The sequence below is a fragment of the Rhagoletis zephyria genome, unplaced genomic scaffold, assembly GCF_001687245.7.
Source record: "Rhagoletis zephyria isolate East Lansing unplaced genomic scaffold, Rhagoletis_zephyria_1.1 Rzeph_scaffold_00933, whole genome shotgun sequence".
Classification (NCBI taxonomy): domain Eukaryota; kingdom Metazoa; phylum Arthropoda; class Insecta; order Diptera; family Tephritidae; genus Rhagoletis; species Rhagoletis zephyria.
In genome coordinates, this window is record NW_016158017.1 from 44,800 (window position 1) to 68,287 (window position 23,488).

At 35.9% G+C, this 23,488-nt stretch overlaps 1 protein-coding gene across 2 annotated transcripts in view; it reads left to right on the plus strand.

Annotated features, from left to right (window-relative positions):
• Nucleotides 1-12,892, plus strand: part of LOC108362103 (putative uncharacterized protein DDB_G0277255) — a 38,171-nt gene extending 25,279 nt beyond the window's left edge. For both annotated transcript variants that reach the window (XM_017614958.1, XM_017614959.1), the window contains exons 2-3: nucleotides 10,293-10,857; nucleotides 12,204-12,892. In XM_017614958.1, coding sequence (XP_017470447.1) covers nucleotides 10,293-10,857; nucleotides 12,204-12,680 — 1,042 coding nt within the window. In that variant the 3' untranslated portion in view covers nucleotides 12,681-12,892. The remainder of the gene's footprint in view (nucleotides 1-10,292; nucleotides 10,858-12,203) is intronic.
• The last annotated feature ends 10,596 nt before the right edge of the window (nucleotides 12,893-23,488 follow it).

Sequence of the window (23,488 nt, forward strand, 5' to 3'; positions counted from 1 at the left end):
TCAGTGTTGCCGTTTTAACCCTTTGGTGGCTAGATTTAGCTACCACATACTTTTTTTGGCCACATAAATTTAAAATTGCCCCTAGCCCTTTTTTAGTCCTTTGGAGAATTTATTCATGCGTGGTTTGAAGAAGTTCTATATTTGCTTAATTTAAACTAAGAAAAAAAAAAAAAAGTATGTTCCCTACTTTTTATACATATGTACGTACTGTAAAAGTGTTAGGGCTGTTAACTTATCTGTTAACGATTTAACTATAGTTTGAAATAGATAAGTTTACGGCCCTTAATATGCTTAATTAAGTTTTAAATGGTGTGATTGTACCAGCTGCTGGTGCGACTTCAAAAACTATTTGAAAATTTTATGATTGTACCAGCATGTTGGTGTCGTGAGTGGTGAAATCAGCTCAATTTTCTAAGTAAAAAGTATTTTGGCGGAAATTTCTTGCGCTATATGAGTCAAAGCCGTGTTTGTGGAAGATATCGTGAACTTAACATTGCAGTTGTGAATTAACAAAAAAAAACAATGTTTAACAAAATGGTAAAAAAATGATGAAATTTCGGATCTAATCATTTCGATCCTTCCTCGACCTCATTTGTAAAGAAATAAATATTGTACCAGCATGCTGGTAAGTTGGATGCTTCGAGCCTGATGGTACAATCACTTGATGGAACCAGCAGGCTGGTGTCGTATATTTCCCCTTTTATACAAAAAGTTTTTGGTTTGATAAAATATTAGCTTTTTTTCAGAGATCAATTGTTTTCTGTACCATTTTCTATTGAACATGTTTGCGCATATACTTATATATGAACATGTAAGTAAAAAATTTTAGCTACCATTTTTAGCCACAACGACTTTTTTTAGCTCTTTCTTAGCCCTTTTTTTAAAGCAATCTGGCTACCACTAAATAGATTCGCGGCAACACTGGTACCAGCTCGCGGAAATCCGACTACTTCTTCGGCGGCGGTACTTAATGAGCGGTAAATGTAGTTCCAATGCTCGCGTATGTCGGCTTGTTGAAGAGTGCTTTCCGAGATCAAGTGTGAGAGTGGAGTGGCGAATAAATTGGCCATCTGTTGTGATTGCAGCTTTTCAACGTTAAGCTTTCCTTGCATTGTTAGGCGCACATTTTTTGCTGCACAGAGGCGGGTGCGTATCTTGGCCGTAACAAGATAGTAGTCCGAGTCGATGTTTGGCCCTCGCAGTGTACGCGCGTCTAAAACACTGGAAGCGTGCCTTCCATCTATCACAACATGATCGATTTGGTTTTTCGTTTTTCGATCTGGAGACAGCCATGTAGCTTCATTGATCTTTTTATGCTGGTATTTAGTATTACCATGTTTCGGGCTCCGGCGAAGTCGATCAGCCTCAGTCCGTTATCGAACGCTTCGTCGTGGAGGCAGAATTTTTCGACGAGCACGATTTTGATATCGTCTCAGGGGCAGCGCTCAAATTTGCTCCTAGCGCTCATAGAAGAGATCCTTGGACGGCTCGTCCTTCTCTTCCTTCGGGGCATGGGCGCAGATGAGCGAGATGTTGAAGAATCTCGCTTTGATGCGGATTTTGTATAGACGTTCGTCCACCGGGGTGAACGCCATTACTCGGCGACGGAGTTTCTCTCCTACCACGAATCCAACACCGAATTTGCGCTCCTTTACGTGACAACCGTAGTAGACTTGCCTTGCCCCGCCCATCGCATTTCTTGGATGGTGGTGATGTCAGCCTTGGTCTTCCCGGGAACACCAACCAGCAGGGCAGACGCTCCTTCCCAAGTGCATACTCTCAAACCATAGTCCTTTATACGTTTGCCGTGGTCGTCAGCAGAAAAAGAGCGTCTCATCCGAGGCTGTTTGTTCGTTTTCATTGGGCGGTGTTTTAACGTGGTGGGTCCCAAACCCAGCGCACGCGATGTTTTACGCCTTCTCACTTTAGCTCGCTCCCAATCGGGTGTTTGGTCGATACCCAGAGGATACGTGGATATAAATATCCGGACGTTGTGTGCTGCGATTTGAACCGTACGCACAAAAATCACTTCTGCCCACTCCGAGGCGAACGGCAGTCAAAAGTTTTTCCCACTTACGTGGACTTCTGCACACAGAACCAAGTCGAAATAGTTAAATTTAAAAAATTTATATATATAAATATGAAATCTGTTCTAAGTTGTTCTTTAATGGTTCTAGGGTTCCTGAAAAGGAAAAAAGTTCTGCAAAATTACGTCGAAAACCACATTAGAAAAAGGAAAAGTTAAATTTAAAAAATAAAAAATAAAAACTAAAACTGTTCTGAGTAGCTTTTAAAAAGTTTAATTTTTTTTCATAAAGATACCTAACTATTTCGACCTTTTTAATGTGTTTTTGACGTGATTTTGTAGATTTTTTTTTTACTCAGAACAGATTTAATTTTTATTTTTTTCAAAATTTTAAATATTTCGGCTTTTTCGAAATTTTTTTTTCTGCGTAATTTTGTAGAACTTTTTTGTACCTTATCAGAAACTCTACAACAGTTTTATTATTATTTTTTTCAAAAATTTAACTATTTAGAACTTTCTCAGGAACTCTAGAGCTATTGAAGAACTACTTAGAAGACTTATCATTTTTATTTTTTTGAAACATTCAACTTTTGTGAAAAAAAATTTGTTCGCCGTAATTTCGCAAAACTTTTTTTTCCTTTTCAGGAACACCAGAACTATTTAAAAATACACAGAAAAATTTTTTATTTGCTTTTTTTGCCACATGTCGTATGCTACGTGAATCTGGCATACATAATTTTTGAAAAATTAAATAAAATTTGTCAAAGTATCCAGAGCTTTTTTTTCCTTATCAAGAACTCTAGAACTATTGGAAGGCTACTCAGAACAACTTTTCTTTTGTCGTTTTGCGTCATACCGTATTCCAACTTCCCAGACATTTTTTTTTTGCTTATTCCTAAGTTTCTTTGCTAATAAATTGTTGTTATACTATTATTTCCTCGCTTCGAGAAAAATACTCAAAATATTCAAATATTAAATAGCGTTTAGCAGATGAATGTATGTACATACATATGTACATACATATGAAGGGGAAGTCGGGGTATTCTTGGACACAATTTATTTTGGTCCAAAACTCGCAAAAAACATACATTTTCTAAAAATTTTATAGCTTGGTTTTGTAGTACGAAAAATAACCTTTCTTCCTATTAACAGTTTGATCAAATTGTATTAAATTATGCATGTTATTTCAGTTGGCACAAATTTATGTTTTTGCACTTTTGAAAAATCTCGGAGAATTATTTGGCAGTTTGTAAATCGAAAAAAATTGGTGGAAAACATTTCTTTGTGAACAAAAACGAAAGAATACATCATAATTAATAGAATAAAGCGAAAAATTACGATTAAAATTATTCCGAATCGCAGTGAACACCCGGCGCAACTGAGGTTAACCCCTCGATCACAAACAATACAGTGGGCTGTGTTTCAGTGGTTTTCTTGTTTCGGAATATTTTTTTGCAAATTATGCAGAAATCAATGTCTTCTTCCACGTCAGTTTCGGTTGGAGACGGTATTTTCTTCATAGGTCAGCCACAATTGCAGGCGATGTCAAAACGGCGGATTTCAGGATATTGCCGAAATCATTGATGCCTCCTTTTTTGTATAATAAACCGGCATTCTGGCTAAACCAAAATTTATCGGTCCAAAAAACGATTATAAATTCCCGAAAAACTAATGCTGTGTAGAAATTATGCAAGGAAAATCCCTCAAATGTCAACATCTAAGTGTCCAATAATACCCCGAAGACAGTGTCCAATAATTCCCGAACTCTCATTTTTGCAAAGTCGCGGCGTATAAGTACATAGGTACCACAGTACAAACTTTATACAAAATTATTTTCTGTGTCGGAGGCCCAAGCTTCCACGAGTATTATAAATATATTTAACCGAGTTAGTTTATCGGAAAATCTTGTCAAAATGAACAAAATACTAAGTGAAAAAAAACTTTCGTAGTATAAAATTTCTATTTGCTATGGCAGCGAGATAACGGTGCGTGTACAAACGTCGAGGGCTCAATGGAAAATGAACTCAGCATGAGACGAAATGATGACAGTTGGTTGAAACTGTCAAGCATTATTAGGGGAAAAAATATATCCTGCTGTCTAACAATACCCCGTGTCCAAGAATTCTCCGACTTCCCCTATGTATGTAGGGAATTGGTATTTTTCGCCTACATTTACACAAATATGCGGAATTATATCAAACTATTACAAATTTATAAATATTTTTTATTAACAATAATACAGCTTCTTTCCATTATTTGTAAGATTCACTTATTTTAAATTTTGTTCCGACAATATAAACTCGTCTTGGAGTATCTGTACGAATCTTCAATATGAACGGATTCTATTTAGGCTCTCTGCGAATTTCGAATTTACGTTCGTAACCATTCGGACTTAGTGATAGCATTTTCATAGATTTCACGAAAATCGAAGCTACGATGGATTCTGTGATAGCTCTGATTATTATGATATTCGCGATATTTTGCCGTTGTGAAATTTTTTTCAGTACTTCGTTTATAAAAGTATGCTCGTTCTCTAACAAAAGCCATGTAAATCTAAATTGCAAACTTTTTAATTAGAATTTCTAGAAAAAAATGTTGGTATACAGATTTGTAGCCTATTAAATTCTTATATAGATAAAAGAGTATAAGTCGAAGTCGCGAAAAAATTCCGTTCATTTCTGATAATTTTATTTGCTGACGGTGCTAGGCATTTTATTCCATACTAAGATGCATGTTAGACGATGCACAACACTGTCGGCAAAAAAAAAATTATCAAAACTCAACGGAATTTTCGGCCGCTCAAATAAGTAATGAGAAAATGGAGATGCCACACTCGATTAATAAAAATCGATGTCGGCAAAAAAAAACCATGTACTCGATATATCGATACTGACATCGATATATTTGCAACTCTACTTCACATAGGGCACGTTCCACATTGTCATATTTGGACTTTCTTTGATTTGAGATTAGATTTCATATATAGAGGGCTTATATTCAAAACCCTCTATCTGAAATTTTCACAAAAACAACTTTGTGATGTTAGAACCCATTTGGGACCTGACTTCACTGATGTTAATTCTGACTTAGCAATTTATTCGTAAATTATTCTGTCAAGCGTTATACAAGGTCAGCATTAATATCACCGATGACAGTTACGTCTTAGGTGGATTTCTATATCAGAATCTCGTTTTTGTGAAAAGTGCAGGTAGAGGGCATTGAATATAAGCCCTCGATATATTATTGTTGTTGGAGCTGGGCTTAAGCTCAACGATAAAAAGTGGTAGTGGCTTTTACTATTTTTATGCTTCATTTTCCAAATGTTTAACTGTGTGGCCTCTCTTTCTTTCATCTTTAAGAATGAAATTCGGTACTTTTTGCTCTAATTGGGCCACAATTGTTTTATATGCATCTGGGGATTTTGCTTGAACTTTAATTTCTTCGTCGCCTACAAGTTTAAAGTCGTTTACTTTATCGACAAATATAAACGGAGGCTTAAGTATTTTTTCTTTGGCTCGTTGATTTCCCCGATTTCCAAGGCAGCAGTTTTATTTAATTTAAGCTGATCAGAACGGCTTCGCGGGCACCTTCTCTGACCTCCTCACGCAAACCGACGTTCATGTAGGTGAACATAAGTTCCGTAGTATTGCCACTCTCATCATTCCGGACATCTGGAAAATGGGGAGAGTGGTCCCACTGCTAAAACCTGGGAAACCATCCAACAAAGGAGAGTCTTATCGTCCGACCACTCTCCTTTCCCCGGTAGCGAAGACACTTGAGGCCTTGCTACTACCACGCTATACAAACCACCTGACTCCAGCAAGGCATCAGAATGGGTCCTGTAAAGGGCATAGTACACCAACAGCACGTATCGCCATAGACACACAGATAATTCGTGGCATTAACAGAAACCGCCCTGTGAAAAAATAGTCGTAGTAGCGTTGGATCTGTCAAAGGCTTTGACACCGTCAGTCAGTCCACGCTACTAGAACACATTGAAGCTTCCTCTCTCTCACAGGGACTCAAACGGTGGTCGGTGAATTATCTGACTGGTCGATATCCGTCAGTCATTTTCAGAGACAAAACCAGCAAACCGAACAAAATTAAACAGCGGCCCCACAGAGTGGTATCCTTTCCCCGCTGCTGTTTAATTTTTATATATCAAAGCTCCCTCAAACAAGAGGGAGTTTCGATTGTCTCTTATTCCGACGACTGCTCGACAATGGTGTCTGGGGTTGGAGTCGGTGACTTGTGCTCGAAAGTAAACGGTTACCTCTACGAACTTTCTCGTTCTTTTTTCACTGCAAGGAGCCTAACCCTCTCCGCTAAAAAATCCTCGGCAACCCTCTTTACCACCTACACGAAGGAACTTAGACTACAGCTGGGTATTCGCGTCGATGGCGAACCGATTCCGGCGGTAAATAACGCGAAAATCCTCGGAGTTACACTCGACAGTCTACTCTCCTTCTCGGCGCTCTCGGCGCATACAACCGCAATTGTCATTTAACTACATAGCCGCAACAAGGTCGCGAAGTCGCTAGCCGGCAGCGCCTGGGGCAAAGGCAAAGAAACGTTGTTGGTAACATACAAGGCACTTGGCCGGCCGGTTCTAAACTATGCGGCGCCCGTTTGGTCGACGTTGAAGTAAATGAGCGGTATGTACCTATACTGAGTCCATGGTGATTTTTGTTTACTATTTGGAATGTTTTTCAGGTTACAATTTTTTGTTATTTATTTATTAAAATATGGTTCAAGCTTTAACTCGACTTACTTTCAAACTCTATACAGAGTTTAGAAAAATTCAACAAATTTTCATCAAAATTTTTAACATTTAAATCTGAATTTCCAAAAAATATTTGGGTATGCAGTTACATGGCTTATGAAAATCTAGTAAAACAGGTGCAAGTTTTAAGCGGCTGAATGGTCGCGTTGATTTTTAGTATTTTTTTCTGACGGCTTTTGTGGTTTTTTTCATATAACATGTGCAATTTATGATTTTTTATTTTTCGCAATCTATCTTACGCATCTTATTCTACAAGAAATTTGCGTTTATATTCAACGTGATTTTTTAGTAACTTAAAATTAGTAACTAGAATTGCAGGTAACTGCATACACAATTTTTTTTTTAAATTCAGATAAAAAAGTTCAAAATTTTAATGAAAATTTGTTGAGTTTTTCTAAATTCTGTATATGTAAAAAATTTTCACTTTAAAAACATTGCAAATATTTAAAAGGGTCGTAACCGGTTTGTCTCCAAACCAAACTTAACAGGGGAATGCGCTTTTAAATATGTACATGATGCTTTCCATTTCCAGACAACCGGTCAGGTACGAGCATGATTTTTAATTTCGACCAAACTCAAATACATTGTTTGTTGGTCCAAATAATGAGACACGTATTTTTTCTTTTGGCTCGGAAAATTGTTCGGCCGAATTAAACGCGATTTTGTTTTTTCAGGCAAAAATCGATTATTCGAATTGACAGTGAGAATGTTTTTTTTAAATGCCCATAACTTTGTCAAAATTTAATAGATTCCAACAATGTTTTTACTCAAATGTCAGTAATTCTTGTCACTTCAAGATAGAATGATACAATTATTGATTTTCATTCATTTAAAATTTTTTATTTAACAGTAAACAAAAAGTGCAAATTTTTTTTTTAATTTAATTTCTCAAAAAGTGTATTTTTTTTCTCTCAAACTTTTTTACCGGGAAAGAGACACTTTGAACTACAATCAACCCAAATCTCTAATAGCGAAGATTTTTTTTTTCTGAGTTATGATTTTTTATAGAAAATATACGTTTTTGTGGTACATACTACAATATTCTTATATTGTTTAACTAAATGGAACATATGAATGTAATATATCAGCAAAAAGTACAGCCGTGATCATTTTTTGTGTATCAAATAGATATTAGAACACACTTTCCACCATACAGTTTCGAAATACAAAATCACATTTTCCCACTTTTTATAATCGAAACTGTATGGTGGAAAGTGTGTTCTAATATCTATTTGATACACAAAAAATTATCACGGCTGTACTTTTTGCTGATATATTACACACATATGTTCCATTTAGTTAAACAATATACGAATATTGTAGTATGTACCACAAAAACGTATATTTTCTATAAAATATCATAACTCAGAAAAAAAATCTTCGCTATTAGAGATTTGGGTTGATTGTAGTTCAAAGTGTCTCTTTCCCTATAAAAAAGTTTGAGAGAAAAAAAAATACACTTTTTAAGAAATTAAATAAAAAAAAAATTCCACCTTTTGTTTATTGTTAAATAAAAACTTTTAAATAATGAAAATCAATAATTATATCATTCTATCTTGAAGTGACAAGAATTACTGACATTTAGTAAAAACATTGTTGGAATCTATTAAATTTTGACAAAGTTATGGGCATTTAAAAAAAAATTCTCACTGTCAATTCGAATAATCGATTTTTGCCTGAAAAACAAAATCGCGTTTTATTCGGCCGAAAAATTTTTCCGAGCCAAAAGAAAAAATACGTGTCTCATTATTTGGACCAACAAACAATTTATTTGAGTTTGGTCGAAATTAAAAATCATGCTCGTACCTGACCGGTTGTCTGGAAATGGAAAGCATCACATGATTTCTTCAAGTAGCACGGATTGCTTTGAAATCGAGAGCACACCTACAAAAATACCTGAAAAGGTTTTGTAAAGCTTTAGCGTAAGCCCCTTAATATGTTTAAATATACTATTAAAACTTGCCTATCCGCCATCCTTCGTTTTTCTCACCAAATCCGAAATTAGTTTTCTTCAAGCCAAATTTGACCACGGATGACGGAAATTCGTTGAAAAACATCTTATGCCAGACGCATCCGATAGGCCGAGCGATTTCCAATCGGACAATTTTACCGTCCTAACTGATGCGCAGAATTAACCAGATTACACTGGTTTACAGTAAAAATGCACACTGGATGCCACAATCCAATTCCTATGAAGAATTTCTCTCTGGATCCCAAAATCGAGTTAATTTTTTTCTATGGATGGACTTAATCACGTACATATATCTTACAAAGAAATTAAACAATCTTAATACGAAATGTGGCAGATGAAAGCTAACAAAATTCTCCATAAACCGTGTATACATCACTTCCCGATAGCCCTGATAGTTTTGGTTTTTTCTTTGATAAAAAAAATGAAAAAAAATAATTTAATTTAATAGGGAAAAAACTTTTAAAAATAACAGATTCGTGTAAATTTTTTATTTTATTTGCGTTAAAGCCTGTTCTGTTACAAAAAAATGAATGCTACTAAAGAAGAAAATCGATGGATGAATAAAAAAGAATGAGTATTCAAATGAAAATGCGCAAGAATTTTTTGTGAGAATTCCGTATACTATGAGTAACACTCTTTCCTGCTCATATTTCAATCAAAAATATCCTTGCGCATTTTCAATTGTACCATTCCATTTTTATTTATTCATAGATTTTTTTCTTTAGTAGATTGATTTTTTTGTAGCGGAACAGGCTTTAACGCAAATGAAAAAATTACCAAGAATCTGTTATTTTTTCTCATTTTTTCCCTGTTAAAGTTTGAATTTTTTCATTAATTCAAAAAACCATAAATGTGAAATGATTAATTAATTTCTCAGAAACTATCAGGCCTATCGAAAAGATATACAGTTTATGTTTTCAGCTTTCAATTGCCACATTATATTAAGATTGTTCAATTGGTTCGTAAAATATATGTGATTAAGTGGAACCACTCTTTTTCTTAAGCTGAATAACGGTAAATTGGAAATATCTCGAAAAGTTATCCATAGAAAGAAAATCAACTCGATTTTCGGAATCAGCGAGCGATTTCACATAGGAAATGGATAGGGGCATGTGGTGAACTAAAAAAAAAACGCCAACCGCATTTGTACGCACATATCTGGTTTATATTTCAATTTTGTAAGCAGTGAAACATTTTGACAAATTTTAATTTACAAACTCTAAAAATGTATTTTCGTGGATAATTTTTTCATCCAATTAGTTCATTTTTCGCAGTCCATTTTAGTACTTTTCAGCTGACTCATACATAAGTATATGTAAATACAAGTATTTGATCATGTTGGGCGTATACAGCCGTCACCGGTTGAGCATTATTTGGCCGACACCGGTTGCAGTGTGCGCGAAGCGTTACTCCAACAAACAACATGAATACACACACTATGCCCGTAGCTTGCAATCCAACTTGATCTATTAATGCCTTGTATTTTTGTATTTCCTCTTCATTACATTTAGCACTCAATCATCTTACAAACATCCTGTTAAATCAGAGTCTCCGCTAATGGATGAGAATCGTAGCCCAGATCGAGATATATATCAGCACTTGAACGATGGTCGCATGTCTATTGCTACTGGGCAATCACGCTATATCGAGAGCAACTATAATAACAAGAAAGATAGAAGTAATAACAACGCGAACAGCAACAATGATAATAACAATAATAGGTACAACACCTCAAAGAGTGTTTATAATAATCAGTATAACTATAAGGGCAACGGTAGGACGGGCACCAGTAATGCTAACAACAACGGCAGGGACCCTTACAGGTCGTCGTCCAACTCTAACGGGTCTCTAGCATCCTCACTGCGTAGCTACATGAATATAAATAGGAATCGCAATAACAAAAACTACGGAAAACAAAAATCATTTCCGCCGTTAGCAACTGGCTACGTTGGGTCCTCTGTAGCAACATCCCAAACAAGCAATTATTTTGACGATGAGCACAGTATGGGTATTCCAAGAGCATACCCAGTGCGTCCATCGCATTTTCGTGAACGCAATCGCGCCATATTCAAAGAGGTAAGTATAATTTAATGCGTTCCTACGGAGAAACATATTTCCCTGTACTACCAGCCAGTCATAAACCAAAAGCTGAAAAAACTTGGCAATAAGAACGAATTGGTATCAAAGAAAATGTTACTACTTATCCTTAAACTGATAAAAAAAAGAATGTGGGGGCTCCACTGGCTACAATTGGTCTGCTTGTGGAGAGCTTAGTGAACGCTGGGTCAAGACCTAGGAATGCAATTTGGCTAGGTACTTCTGACCAAGGATGGACCGGCGGCGATCTAGGCAGTTTCTAAGCCCAAACAAAGCACAGCTATCGTTATTGATTAAATTCTAAGCTGGTCGTTGCCCGATTTAAAGCCTTGAGGTAACGCTCAATAATGCCTACAACGGTATGAATCATGATGAAGTGAAATCATCTCAACATCTACTACTCATATGCCTAGTCTTCACGATTTTAAGCTTTAAAGACTATTGATCTCACTTCTATGTCACTACCGATAATATTTCGGGAGTTTATATTTGCCACATTCGGAACTTTATTGTGAACAGTTAGCGGTTTTCTACCACAAACCCTTAGACCCCGTCATTCAATTTCGCTTTTTCTAAATTTTATCACAAAGAACCAATAGCTAGTCCTTGATACTTATTTTAGATAAAGTTTAGATAATTACCCAGTTATGGTAAAGAAAAAAATCACAATATTCCGTGAGATCTCTCGTAGGCCTTGGTGTTACCAAGAAAGTAGAGGCCTAAGCTTATACCTTAGTCATGAAGAGAGTGTTAACAGTCTGATAGTCATTTGGTCCCGAAAACGCCAATAATTCCTGAGAACCCCGAATTGTCCCGAAACTTCACCAAAAATAAAACACTTAACACAAGAAATTCCCAAACAAATGCCGAGTAGTCCCGAAAAAGCAAATTTCTGAAAAATACCGAAAAATAAATAAAGAAAGACCCTGACACATCTTGAACGTTCTCGGTAAAATCCCGAGATTAAAATGTACCAAAAACGTTTCAGAAAATCTTCGGGGAATTTTCCGAAAAAAACAAAAAGTTTTGAGGAATCCCGAAAAATCCCGAGTAGGCTCTAAAAATCCCAAAAAATTTCGGAAAACAAAAACCACGAAAAATCGGAAACAAGTTAAGAAAAGTCGCGAAAAAACCAAAATCAAATCTCGCCAGAGTCCTGAAAAGTAAAAACAAGAAAATCTGGTACTATACTTACTGGTATCGGTCCAATCACTCAAGGCAACTTCAAGACCATAGTCGTATCTAAAATGAAAATATGAATATGATTTCAAAATCAATGTGGTGATTTCCCATATGTTTTTTCTTACCTTTTTCGCTTAAACTAGGACTCACCCCTTGAAAAAACTGCAGAGACTGATTACTTCTCAAGGCAGAGTCGTTCACAGCAACAACTGAATATACCCAGCAAGGAGAGGGTGTTGTTAAAAGGCATCATACAAGACTTTAACCGGCATACTTCAACGTCAGCCATAGCCCCGGAGTACATGGAAAATTATACAAATAACAAAAGTCGTATCGAAGCCGAAGCGGCACCTGCTACCTCCGCAGACGATCTCTACACTGATGAACTGGACATATTCGCACGGCCGTCCATGGACAAAGGAGCGTTGAGCAATAATATGGACAAAGTAGATGATACGTTTTCTGTTGAAGAACCGTTAGCGCCGAACATCAAAGGGTGGAATGAACTGGACTTGGCGGACGCAAATATATTCCTGAACTACGTCAAGCCTCATGCGGGTTATCCAGCTAAGGAGGCAGCCGAACCACTGGAACTGTATTACTATGGCAACTTTTACTAACTTCCTGAAACATTATCTTAAACGCAAATCAAATACGTTCCTGATGTGGTGGCACGTAGACAGATGTTTAGAATAGAGCTAAGTATATATAAAAATCCGTATGCTAATGAAATTTGAAATTGTGACGAAGCAATATACGTTGTAAATACATCCATATGTGCTGAAATATGTACTTAGTTTGTATGTATGTAAGTATGTATTTCATATGCAAACTGCGGGGTTAAAAAAAAAACATGAGATACATATATGTATATGTATACGTAATGCATCCGAAGGTGTATGCGCAAATGAAAGGCACGTATTTCCCGTTTTGTTCAAACAAGCGAAAAGTAAACGTTACATACGAGCGAGTAAAAAACTGGAGTTACCTTTCTTAACTTAAAAAACTGCACATGCATTGCGGTCATTTAAAAAATTAGACACACATTTTTGCCGAACGTAAATTTGTATCACTTAAAAATTGCGCACAGATTTATGTTTAGTACAAAACTAGAAATAGATTTTTAGTAATTTAAAACCTGTGCTTAAATATTTGGTCATTCATAAACTGAATAGAATTTTTCGCCTTTAAAAGATGAATAAGAAAGCTAAATGGTTACAAATGGATAAAGCTGTTTTCATATCTAATTTCCAAAGGCTTAACATTTTTTTTTAATTAGCAAAAAAGTATTTTCAATTTTGAAATGTCAAGTAATTTATGTCTAGTCTTTACAATACCAAACAATTGTTATATTACCAAAAACTATGTTAGTTTTTATATTACCAAAACGAACACTGCCGTTGGTTTGGTTTGTATGGACGGGTCGCTGTCAAAAAACCTTTGTTGCGACAGATAAACGTTCGTAAACGACTCAAATGGGCAAAAGTACTTACTTATTGGTCTATCGAACAATAGAAATAGGTGTTATCGACCGAGGAGTCCAAATTCGAAATTTTTGCTAGCAAACGGCGAATATACTGCCGGAGAACAGCCGTATGAACGGCAGCCAATAGTTAAGTTTGGCGATGGCAGTGTGATAGTATACGAGAGTAGCTATAAATACAAAAAAAAGTGTGTTTTAAAACGGGTACATTAGACTGCATCACCAAAAAGACGAACATTTTAAAGACGTCCACCAAAATATTTCGGCAAAATATTAAGATTTAAGTGAGCTGGACCGATTTAAAAATTCCTCCAAAAATGCAGTTTTTTATGAATACAAATAGTTTCTTAAAGATTTTTTTTTTGGGAAAATCCCCTCAGATGACAAAACAGATTAAGCTTAAAAAATCTGCATAAAAATGAATGAGATTTTTAATGTTGTTTTTTTACTTTTTTCAAAGATTGATTTAGGAAAAACTTGAATAACTGGGCCAAAACTATTCTGATTTAGACTTATGGGATCTCAGTAGAAAGGTATTTTCACACTGTTTTTATTTCTGCCCAAAAAAAGTCATTCATGCCCCAGTTATCCTTCCTTTCTCGTTCATCCTTTAAATAAGTTTATTAGCAAAGAAATAAAAAGGGTGAGAAAATACCTTTCCAATGACGCCTCTTAAGTCTAAATCGGAAAGAGTTTAGGTTCAGTTATTTAAGTTTTTCTTATACAAATCTTTGAAAAAAGTTAAAAAACAGCATCAAAAATCTCATCATTACGATTCCGCTCACATTTTTTTTTTAATTTTTTTTTATATTTTTATGCAAATTTTTTAGCTTAAACCGTTTGTCATTTGAGGGGATTTAAAAAAAAAAAAAATCTGTAAAAAACTATTTTTATTCATAAAAACTCCATTTTTGGAGGTATTTTCAAATCGGTCCAGCTCACGTAAATCTTAATATATTTCCGAAATATTTTGGTTGACGTCTCAAAATATAATCGATTTTATAATTCCAATGGAAAAATAGTACAATTTTTTTATATGGGGAGTAATGCAGTCTAATGTACATATATGTATGTATGTATACGCACACACCTAAACACATTAATAAGACTAACTAGCCCTTTTTGTAACACAAAGAAGTTCCCGAAATAGGCTAGTTTACAATTACTAGCAAGTTTTTCCAATTTGGATAAGTGAGCAACTTTGCGAAGTGTGTTTCATGAGGACAATTTTGTATTTCGTGCAATTTCTGTCATTAAATTTTTTGACAAATATTAATTTAAAAAGTTGAACAAATTAAACTCAAATTTAAGTTAATATTTAAGTCTTTTCGCAGTCATTTCGGAAAAGCGTTGAGCGCAAATCGAAATGAAAGTAATATAAATAGCTGATTGAGGGTTGCACAGCAAACTGCGCAAAAGGCTTTCCATAAAAATTTTGGCATTTCGTTTGCGAGAGTTTAAAGTTGCACAGTTGGCCCAATTGTCGAGGGTTTTGCGCATTTAAATGAGTATCCTTACTATGTTTATGCTTCATTACTACTCAGTTGTATTCAACATGGTTAGAGCCATAGAGAAAACCACTCAAGAGGGGTAAATTCAACCCACATGCATAAACACCTCATTAAAACCGAGTTGAAAAATATAGTTGGTTAGAATGTACAGATTTTTTTCTAATCAGTAGAAATCTTAACTCGGGTGCATGAACGGTTTTTGTGTTGAGTTTACTCACGATTTATATTAATGTGTGTAATTTTCGGCAAAAAACTATGAGTTCAAAGTAAATGTAAATAACTAAATAAATCTATATTATGAAACGAAAAATTCCTTCCCCGATTCAATCGTTAATTTCATGCAACAAAATAATAAATGGTGCAAAAAGCTGACTGGTTGTTTACCTTAATCCTATTTACTTAATCCATTTGCTGCATTTGGTTTTCAAATGATATTGAAAACTGGCATTTGTTAGTTACTGGCTCTACCCGTGTTCAACAGAGTCTCGTAGAAATTAAACATAAACATGACTTCTTTGGAAGTCTTGAGATATTGGGCTTTGAAGTTGAGTAGTGATTATTGAGCTAAATTGTAGAAATTGTTGATCAACTTCAAAGCGCTATATCTCAAGAAATATCGATGTTAGTGATTTGGTGTTCTAGAACTTTTTTGTATAAAATTGATTGGCCTACAAGTTTGTCATGCACAACTTTTCTGTATCTCTTGTTATTTACGAGATTTTTTATATGGGAAATCTTTGCACGCATTGGGCGAGTACTTAATGTTAATATTAAGGGTTAAAATTTTCAGGGAATTTTTGTTTTAGGTGTTTTCCACAAAAAAAACAATAGTGGCAAAAAAAGCACCCTAATATATACGCGGCGTTGCATAGTTAGAAGACCGCCACATATTAACAAGTTTTGACCATTTATTTTTATATTATTTAAGTTCAATTATTTTCTCATAATAATATAGTTCATTCTATAACAAACAACACACAAATCCATACTTCCAACTTTGTGCAAAATTTATAAAAATTCAGCAAAATATTTAACACTTTTTTTAAGAATTTTTGAAAAAATTTTGCGTATGTAGCCCAAGCAATTTTAGTAAAATTAAGTGCTAGTTTCATATGGCTACAAACTACCGTTGAGTTTTGAAAAATTTTGTTGTTGACTGTTGTTAATTTTCTTTCAAATAAAAAACTTTTCCAACATACTTTGTACGGAAGAAAATGAATGACACCGGCAACAAAAATATTGACAAAAACGATATTTTGTAGCCATATGAAACTCGCATTTTATTATACTAAAATTGAATGGGCTATAAAACTACGCACGCAAAAATCTTCCAATTTGCTGAATTTTCACAATTCCTGCACAAAGTTTGAAGTTTGGATTTGTATGGTGATTGTTAAACATAAATAGTCAAAATATGTGGCGGTCTTATTATTATGCAACTCAGTGTATATTTTTCTAACGGCGTTTATCTAAAATTGGTTTTAAAATTGGTACATACATCGTATAAAAGGTATTTATTTTTATTTTTAACTTGACTTAAATTATTTTTCAAATCGGACGAGAAGTTTCTGAGATATTATACACATAAAACATTGTAAAGTTGAACTTTAACCTCTTATATTTTCTTTGGTTTTTACTTGCGCTTTTTTATGGTTTAAATAAGCGTAGAGAGTTGTATCTGTACGCAGTTTTTACTTTTTTTATAGCTTAACCGTTGGTATTCTAGACTTGTTCCAATAACGCAATCGAGCCAGTGATGCCAGCAATTTTCAGTAAGAAGAAGTTTACCTTTTATTACTAATACAACTAGAAGCTGTAGAGTAACATTTTGCACTAGTAAAGGTGTCGATTTTAAGTGTGGAAGCGAGAAGACTGTTTTATTACAAAACCTTTCTATTACTGGATCATGCTGGTTTGTATCAAAGGAAACAAAGAGATCGAACATCGATGAATTCTAGGTGGCGGTCCATTGACGGGTCCAATTCTTTCTGAAACGGTTTTAACTCACACCGTTTTGATACGCAACTTTACTTTTGGTAGGATTTGAAGTCTGTTGGTAGGGAATATTCATGTCTGAGTTGCAAGACTGGACATAACGAAATCATGTACATAGTACATATCCACTTTATTTATACTAAAACACCTTTATTGATATCAATTTGTTTCAAAACTTTAAAAACGAATTACAACTATAACTAAATTGGAACTTCTCTAATCTCAGCAAGGACAAAGAAATAAATTCGATTTTTTATTTGCATAGCTTATTCTTTTAGGGCATCTAAAAAGTTATTCTAAAGTTCATTGTCTAGACTCTGAAATGTATATACTTACGGGCTCTAAAAGCCGAAAAAGAATAGAAATATGCTTTTTTAAGGCTTTATGATTGAAAATATTCATGCTAAATGAAAAACTTATACTAAAATGATACTAGATTTGTCAGAGAATGGAGAGATTTAATCCATTTATTTATTTTTTATAGCATTTTAAAATATAAAGATTCTTTTTAAATATTAATAAAATTCAGTTTGTTGCAATTACGATGTTTGCTGGCGATGTAATTGCACTGCTTGTAAAAGAAGTTGCTTTTGTTATTCGACTTTCGTCGAAGTTCGATAAAAATTTTATATCAAGGCTATACCTCGTTCAGCAATATCATTAACATATTTAATACTCTTAATCGTCTCCAAGACAACCAGGGGTATTTTTCAGAGAATTTAATGCCCTACAAGAATATGCCTAGAAAAGATCTTAAACGGTTCAATAGTTATAACCAGGGAACGGATTTTATGGAAATTGCCTTTTTTTCTGCTAAAGACATAGAGTATATTCGATTAAGAATATCCACGATTTAGCTTTCTCTGAGTCCGTATATACACGTTTGATGTTGCCTTTTTTTAAATATTTGCCTTTATTTGCGTTTTCTACCTTTAATTGATCCTGATAATATGAGACTTTAAACTTCTTCTTCTCTTCTTTTTTGGCGCTGTAACCGCCTAAGCGATTTTGGGCGAGTTCAGCAAAGCACGCCAACTGACGCCAATTGGAAATGCCAAGTTAAGCCAAGTCCTTCACCTGATCTTGCCATCGCAGTGGGGCCTCCCTCTTCCTCTGCTACCACCAGCGGGTTCCGAGTTGAATACTTTCAGAGCTGGAGCGTCGGTGTCCATTCGAACGACATGGCCAAGCCAGCGGAGCCGCTGTATTTTAATTCGCTGCACTATGTCTATGTCGTTGTAAAGCTCATACAGCTCATCGTTCCATCGTCTGCGGTACTCGCCGTCGCCAACGCGTAAAGGACCGTAAATCTTCCGCAAAATCTTTCTCTCAAACACCCCAAGAGCCGCCTCATCGGATGTTGTCATTGTCCATGCTTCTGCGCCATATACCAGCACGGGCATGATGAGTGACTTATAGAGCGTGGTTTTCGTACGTCGAGAGAGGACTTTACTCCTGAATTGCCTACTCAGTTAAAAGTAGCACTTGTTGTCAAGAGTGATTCTGCGTTGGATTTCAATGCTAACATTATTATCGGTGTTAATGCTGGTTCCCAAGTAAACGAAATTCTCTACTTTCTCGAAATTGTAACTGTCAACAGTGACGTGGCACAGTGGCCAATTTTTCGAAAAAGCTGGCCAAAAGTCGAAGCGTGGTACAATTGTAATCAAACCTTGGGGGAGATTCTGTAACCAGTTAGCGACAAGTTTCGGATCGATATCGCACTTGTTGACGTAAAAATATTTCATATCATACGTCAACAAAACCGATGCCGATTCGAAAATTGTCGCTAACTGGTTACAGAATCTGCCCCCTTGTGTATTCGTCTTTATTTTAGTTGCTGCTTTTAAATTTCACCACATAATTTCGAAATTCAAAATGGCGGATCCATAATGGCTGCCGTGTACGCTTAAGATAATCAGATTTTTAGCAAAACTAAGGTAGTTACGTAAAAAAGGTCATGTTTTCGGCTTTTTTGTTATATAATGTGATGTAGCGGTTAACAATATACGATATCATTCCGCAGGGCCTGGGTAAAAGCCCAGTTTCCGACCAACATCAAAAATAAGAAACAAAGAAGTTTTTTGTAATAAAGTCGCCCTTTGGCAGGCAATGGCAAACCCTCGAGTGTATTCAGCCACGAAGAACAGCTTCTCATAAAAATAAAATCCCCGTTCGGAGTCGGCGTAAAACTGTTGGTCCCTCCCCTTTTGTGCACCAACATCAAGGCGCACGCCACAAATCAGAAGAGAAGCTCGGACAAACACTTACGAGGTCTTAATGTTTGTTTCTAAAAATCTTGATGTTCAAATTTACGCGGGAACTGCGGGATTTTGAATGAATCAATAAACAAGACATACATATTTGTAGGTACAGGAATATATTTTTAAGATAACAATATATACATATAACACAGTCAGACTCGCAGTCATCTGAAGTATCCAAGCTCGTATCTATATTTACTGATGGCAATTCCGCATCCGCATTTACAACAGTTGATAATAATTTAATGGCATCTGACGACAGTTTATGATTTTGTTTTGGTGGGTTTAAACGTAAATTTGAAATGACAGGGGCCGAGGATACAAGCAGTCGATATTTTTTAATATCCTTATTCCTTGACTCTTGGGTTTCTTCGGAAAGTTACCCAATTGGCCGGAGTGCCCATTCAATAATGAGAGGCCCATGGATGAGCACTCTAATATAGTAGTACTTTCTGACATCATTTAAATTTTAAAAACATCTAATCTTTAAAACATCAAAATCTTGACAGAAATATTTTTTTACATAAGTAATTTAAATGTTTTAAACATAAAATATATATATGAAAAAGAAAATTAGACCGCCCATCTCGACCACTCTCGTAACTATTTTCCTAATCCATCATAATGAGTAAACAAAAAAATCAATCCGTGAATATCTATGTCTTACGTCAGTTTTTAGATGGCGTGACAATGAAAAAACATGTTTTACATACTCTTGATTACAATGTCCATGAGCGGAAAACTTTCATTTTTTTTTAAAGATAATACCACGATTTTAACAACGACGAAAACTCTAATTTACGAAAAGTTTAGAGCGAATTGCTAGCAACAGTCACTTCGATCTCGCGTAACACTAAATGCCTTAAGAGAAACGACTTGTTGTCTCATAACGATACGCAGTAGAGCCCTCCTAACAATATAAGATGGTTATGCATACGAGTGCACCAATTTTGTTTCGGACTTTTGGCCAGGGTTTTCCAAAAATTGGCCACCGTACGTGGGTGCCAAGGCGCGAATGCGCTAACTGTTTGTTTGATGACAGCAAGTACTTCGTCTTGTCCTCGTTTACCACCAGACCCATTCGCTTTGCTTCCCTATCCAACTTGGAAAAGGCAGAACAGACTTCGCAGTTTTTGTTACCGATGATGTCGAAGTCATCGGCAAAAGCCACCAATTGCACGCTCTTGTAGTAAATTGTTCCTGAGCGCTTCAGTTCTGCAGCTCCTATTATCTCCTCCAACATCAGATTAAAGAATTCACATGAAAGGGAGTCGCCCTGTCTGAAACCCCGTTTCGTGGCGAACGGCTCGGAGAGGTCTTTCCCAATTATGACGGAGCTGCTGGTATTGCTCAACGTCATTTTACACAGCAGTATGCGTTTTGAGGGGATGCCAAATTCAGACTTAGCGGCGTATAGGCAACTCCTTTTAGTGCTGTCAAAAGCGGCTTTAAAGTCGACAAATAGGTGGTGAGTGTCGATCCTTTTCTCGCGGGTCTTTTCCAAGATTTGGCGTATTGTAAATATCTGGTCTATGGTGGATTTGCCAGGTCTAAAGCCACTCTGATAAGGCCCAATCAGTTCATTGACGGTGGGCTTCAGTCTTTCACACAATACGCTCGATAAGACCTTGTAACCTATGCTTAGAAGGCTGATCCCGCGGTAGTTGGCGCGAATGGCGGGCTCACCTTTCTTGTGGATTGGGCAGAGCACACTTAAATTCCAGTCGTCGGGATGCGTTCATCTGACCATATTCTGCACAAGAGTTGATGCATGCACCTTATCAACTCCTCGCCGCCGTACTTGAATAGCTCAGCTAGCAGGCTATCAGCTTCAGCAGCTTTGTTGTTTTTCAGCCGCGTTATTGCTATACGTACCTCGTCATAGTCAGGCGGTGGAACGTCGACTCCGTCATGATCGACTGCGGGCTCGGGTTCTTCTTCTCCACAACTATCTGTGCTGCTACCATTTAGTAGAGCGGAAAAGTGTTCCCTCCATAATTTAAGTACGCTCTGGACATCAGTTACTAGGTCGCCATTATTGTTGTTACAGGAGTACGCCCCGGTCATGAAACCTTCCGTAAGTCGCCTAACACTCTGGTAAAATTTTCGGGAGTTTAAACGTTCCATATTTAAATTGGGCGACATAAGCTACTATTCTATATGAACGCAGAAATGTATTTTTTGATTATGTTTCGTTTTTTGTAAGTTTTTAGTGCTTTCTTTTGAAGTTTATAAATGATCCGGCCTTAAGTACACGTAAAATTGCTAAAAATTAAAGATTGCACTATTCGACAGTTTGCAGGGTTTTAATCGGTAGAAATAAGGCCAGGCAGTTACCAGGGAGCGGGGGTTATCATGGCCAAAGTGATAAAAACAGTGCTCGGAAGGTTCTCAGTGCGTTTTCTTGAGATCCGAAGGTTTTGTCGCGTTATGTTACAAAATCCGTACGGATATCGCAGTTTTTGGTACAAAAGGTAAAGCGGAAAGCTTCATTGAGATGTTCTACAGCTCAAACAGCACCAGACCGAGGCGCAAAGTAGAACGTTACAGCGAAATCCCGCAGTCGGAAGTTGTATGAATTCTAAATTTAAAAATTTAAACTTCATTGTTATGAACTACGAAACCTACTGCTTTAAAAATTCAAAATATAGCAAGGTCAAGATTTTTATACTGCTGCAAGTCGTCAAGATGCCCCTGAAAGTTGTAAGATGAAAATGAAGTCCAAATTTCCAAAAAACAACATGGTTTGGCAAGGTATTTGTTCCTGTGGCCGTAAGAGCAGCCCTTTTTTCCCATCCGGGACAATGAATGTTCAAGATTATAGGGATGAGTGCCTCAAAAGGCGTCTTCTGGCATTTATCAACAGATAAGTTAGTAGGTCACTGTTCTCGGCGGACATGGCAAGCTGCCACTATGCCAAGGACACATTGGTGTGGTATAATGCAAATAACATCAATTTTGTACCTCACGACGCCAATCCACCCAATAGCCCAGAGCTACGTTCTATTGGGGAATATTGGTAAATTGTCAAAGGAATCTTGAAGAAAACATGTGAATCAGTGAAAAATATTGAAGAGTGCAAAACAAAGTAGTTGTGCGCATCGCGTAAAGTCGATGATGTAGTCGTGCAGAACATTATGTCGCGTGTGCGATGAAAATACCGATCACTTGCATATCGAGCAAATAATAACTAATATTTTAACATTTTAATAACATATAAACTTCCAAGTTATATATCACAAAAAAAATAATTTCAAAGCCTTCTAGTTTGTTTCTGGTAGTAATCCCTAAGTGTCGCAGTTTTGGTGTGTTCACCCTTTACATACCGTTGTTTAAAGTAGAAAACCGGGTATCAACAAAATGCAAAACCTCGTATGTGAGGTTGCATAAATTATTTTCTAGGGAGTAAAAACACTCATATTTCAAAATGGTTCTCTTTTTTATAAAACAATCGCTTTTCTGGCCAGACGAATGGATAAGGATTGAGCCAAGAGTGTGAGCAAATCAAATTTTTGGCAAAAAATGTCAGTTACGCGGTTTTGTATGCATTACGTATCATCTCACCAATGTAACAGAAGTAAAATATTACATTAAGTACTATATTATTTACAACGAACAAATCGGACTTAAGTGTTATAACATATCAAAAAGGACTTTGGAATAGCTACACCTCAATTCCCATACACATATCCCACAGACATATCAAGGTATGTGTCGTCGTCATCAATGCAAATGGCACCAACTTTACAAAACAATTTTTTGTTTATGTCATAACCAAAAACAAAATGTATGTTCATTTTTAGAACAGGGCCTTTTGTATTGATGGTATCGATATTTTATGTAAGTAATACATATAAATATAGAAATGTTTAGTTTTTGCACATATCTGCTGAATTTGAGCTCAATTGAAGAATGTTTCATGAAAACAATTACAACGTTTATGCGTATGTCATTTCACGAAATAGTTTAAGGCCTTGAGAGCCAGAGTGGCGTAACTGACAATTCTAAAAAAAATGCTATTTTATTCTTATTTTACCATATTAAGTGGCGTCACGTACATAGATACATAGGTGTAAAGAATTTTTCGGTGGAAGAGCGCATTTTTTATTTGAAGATCTTTCTTGCTCATATTACTCAAAAACAAATGTTTGTAGATGGCAGTGTTGCCAGAACTT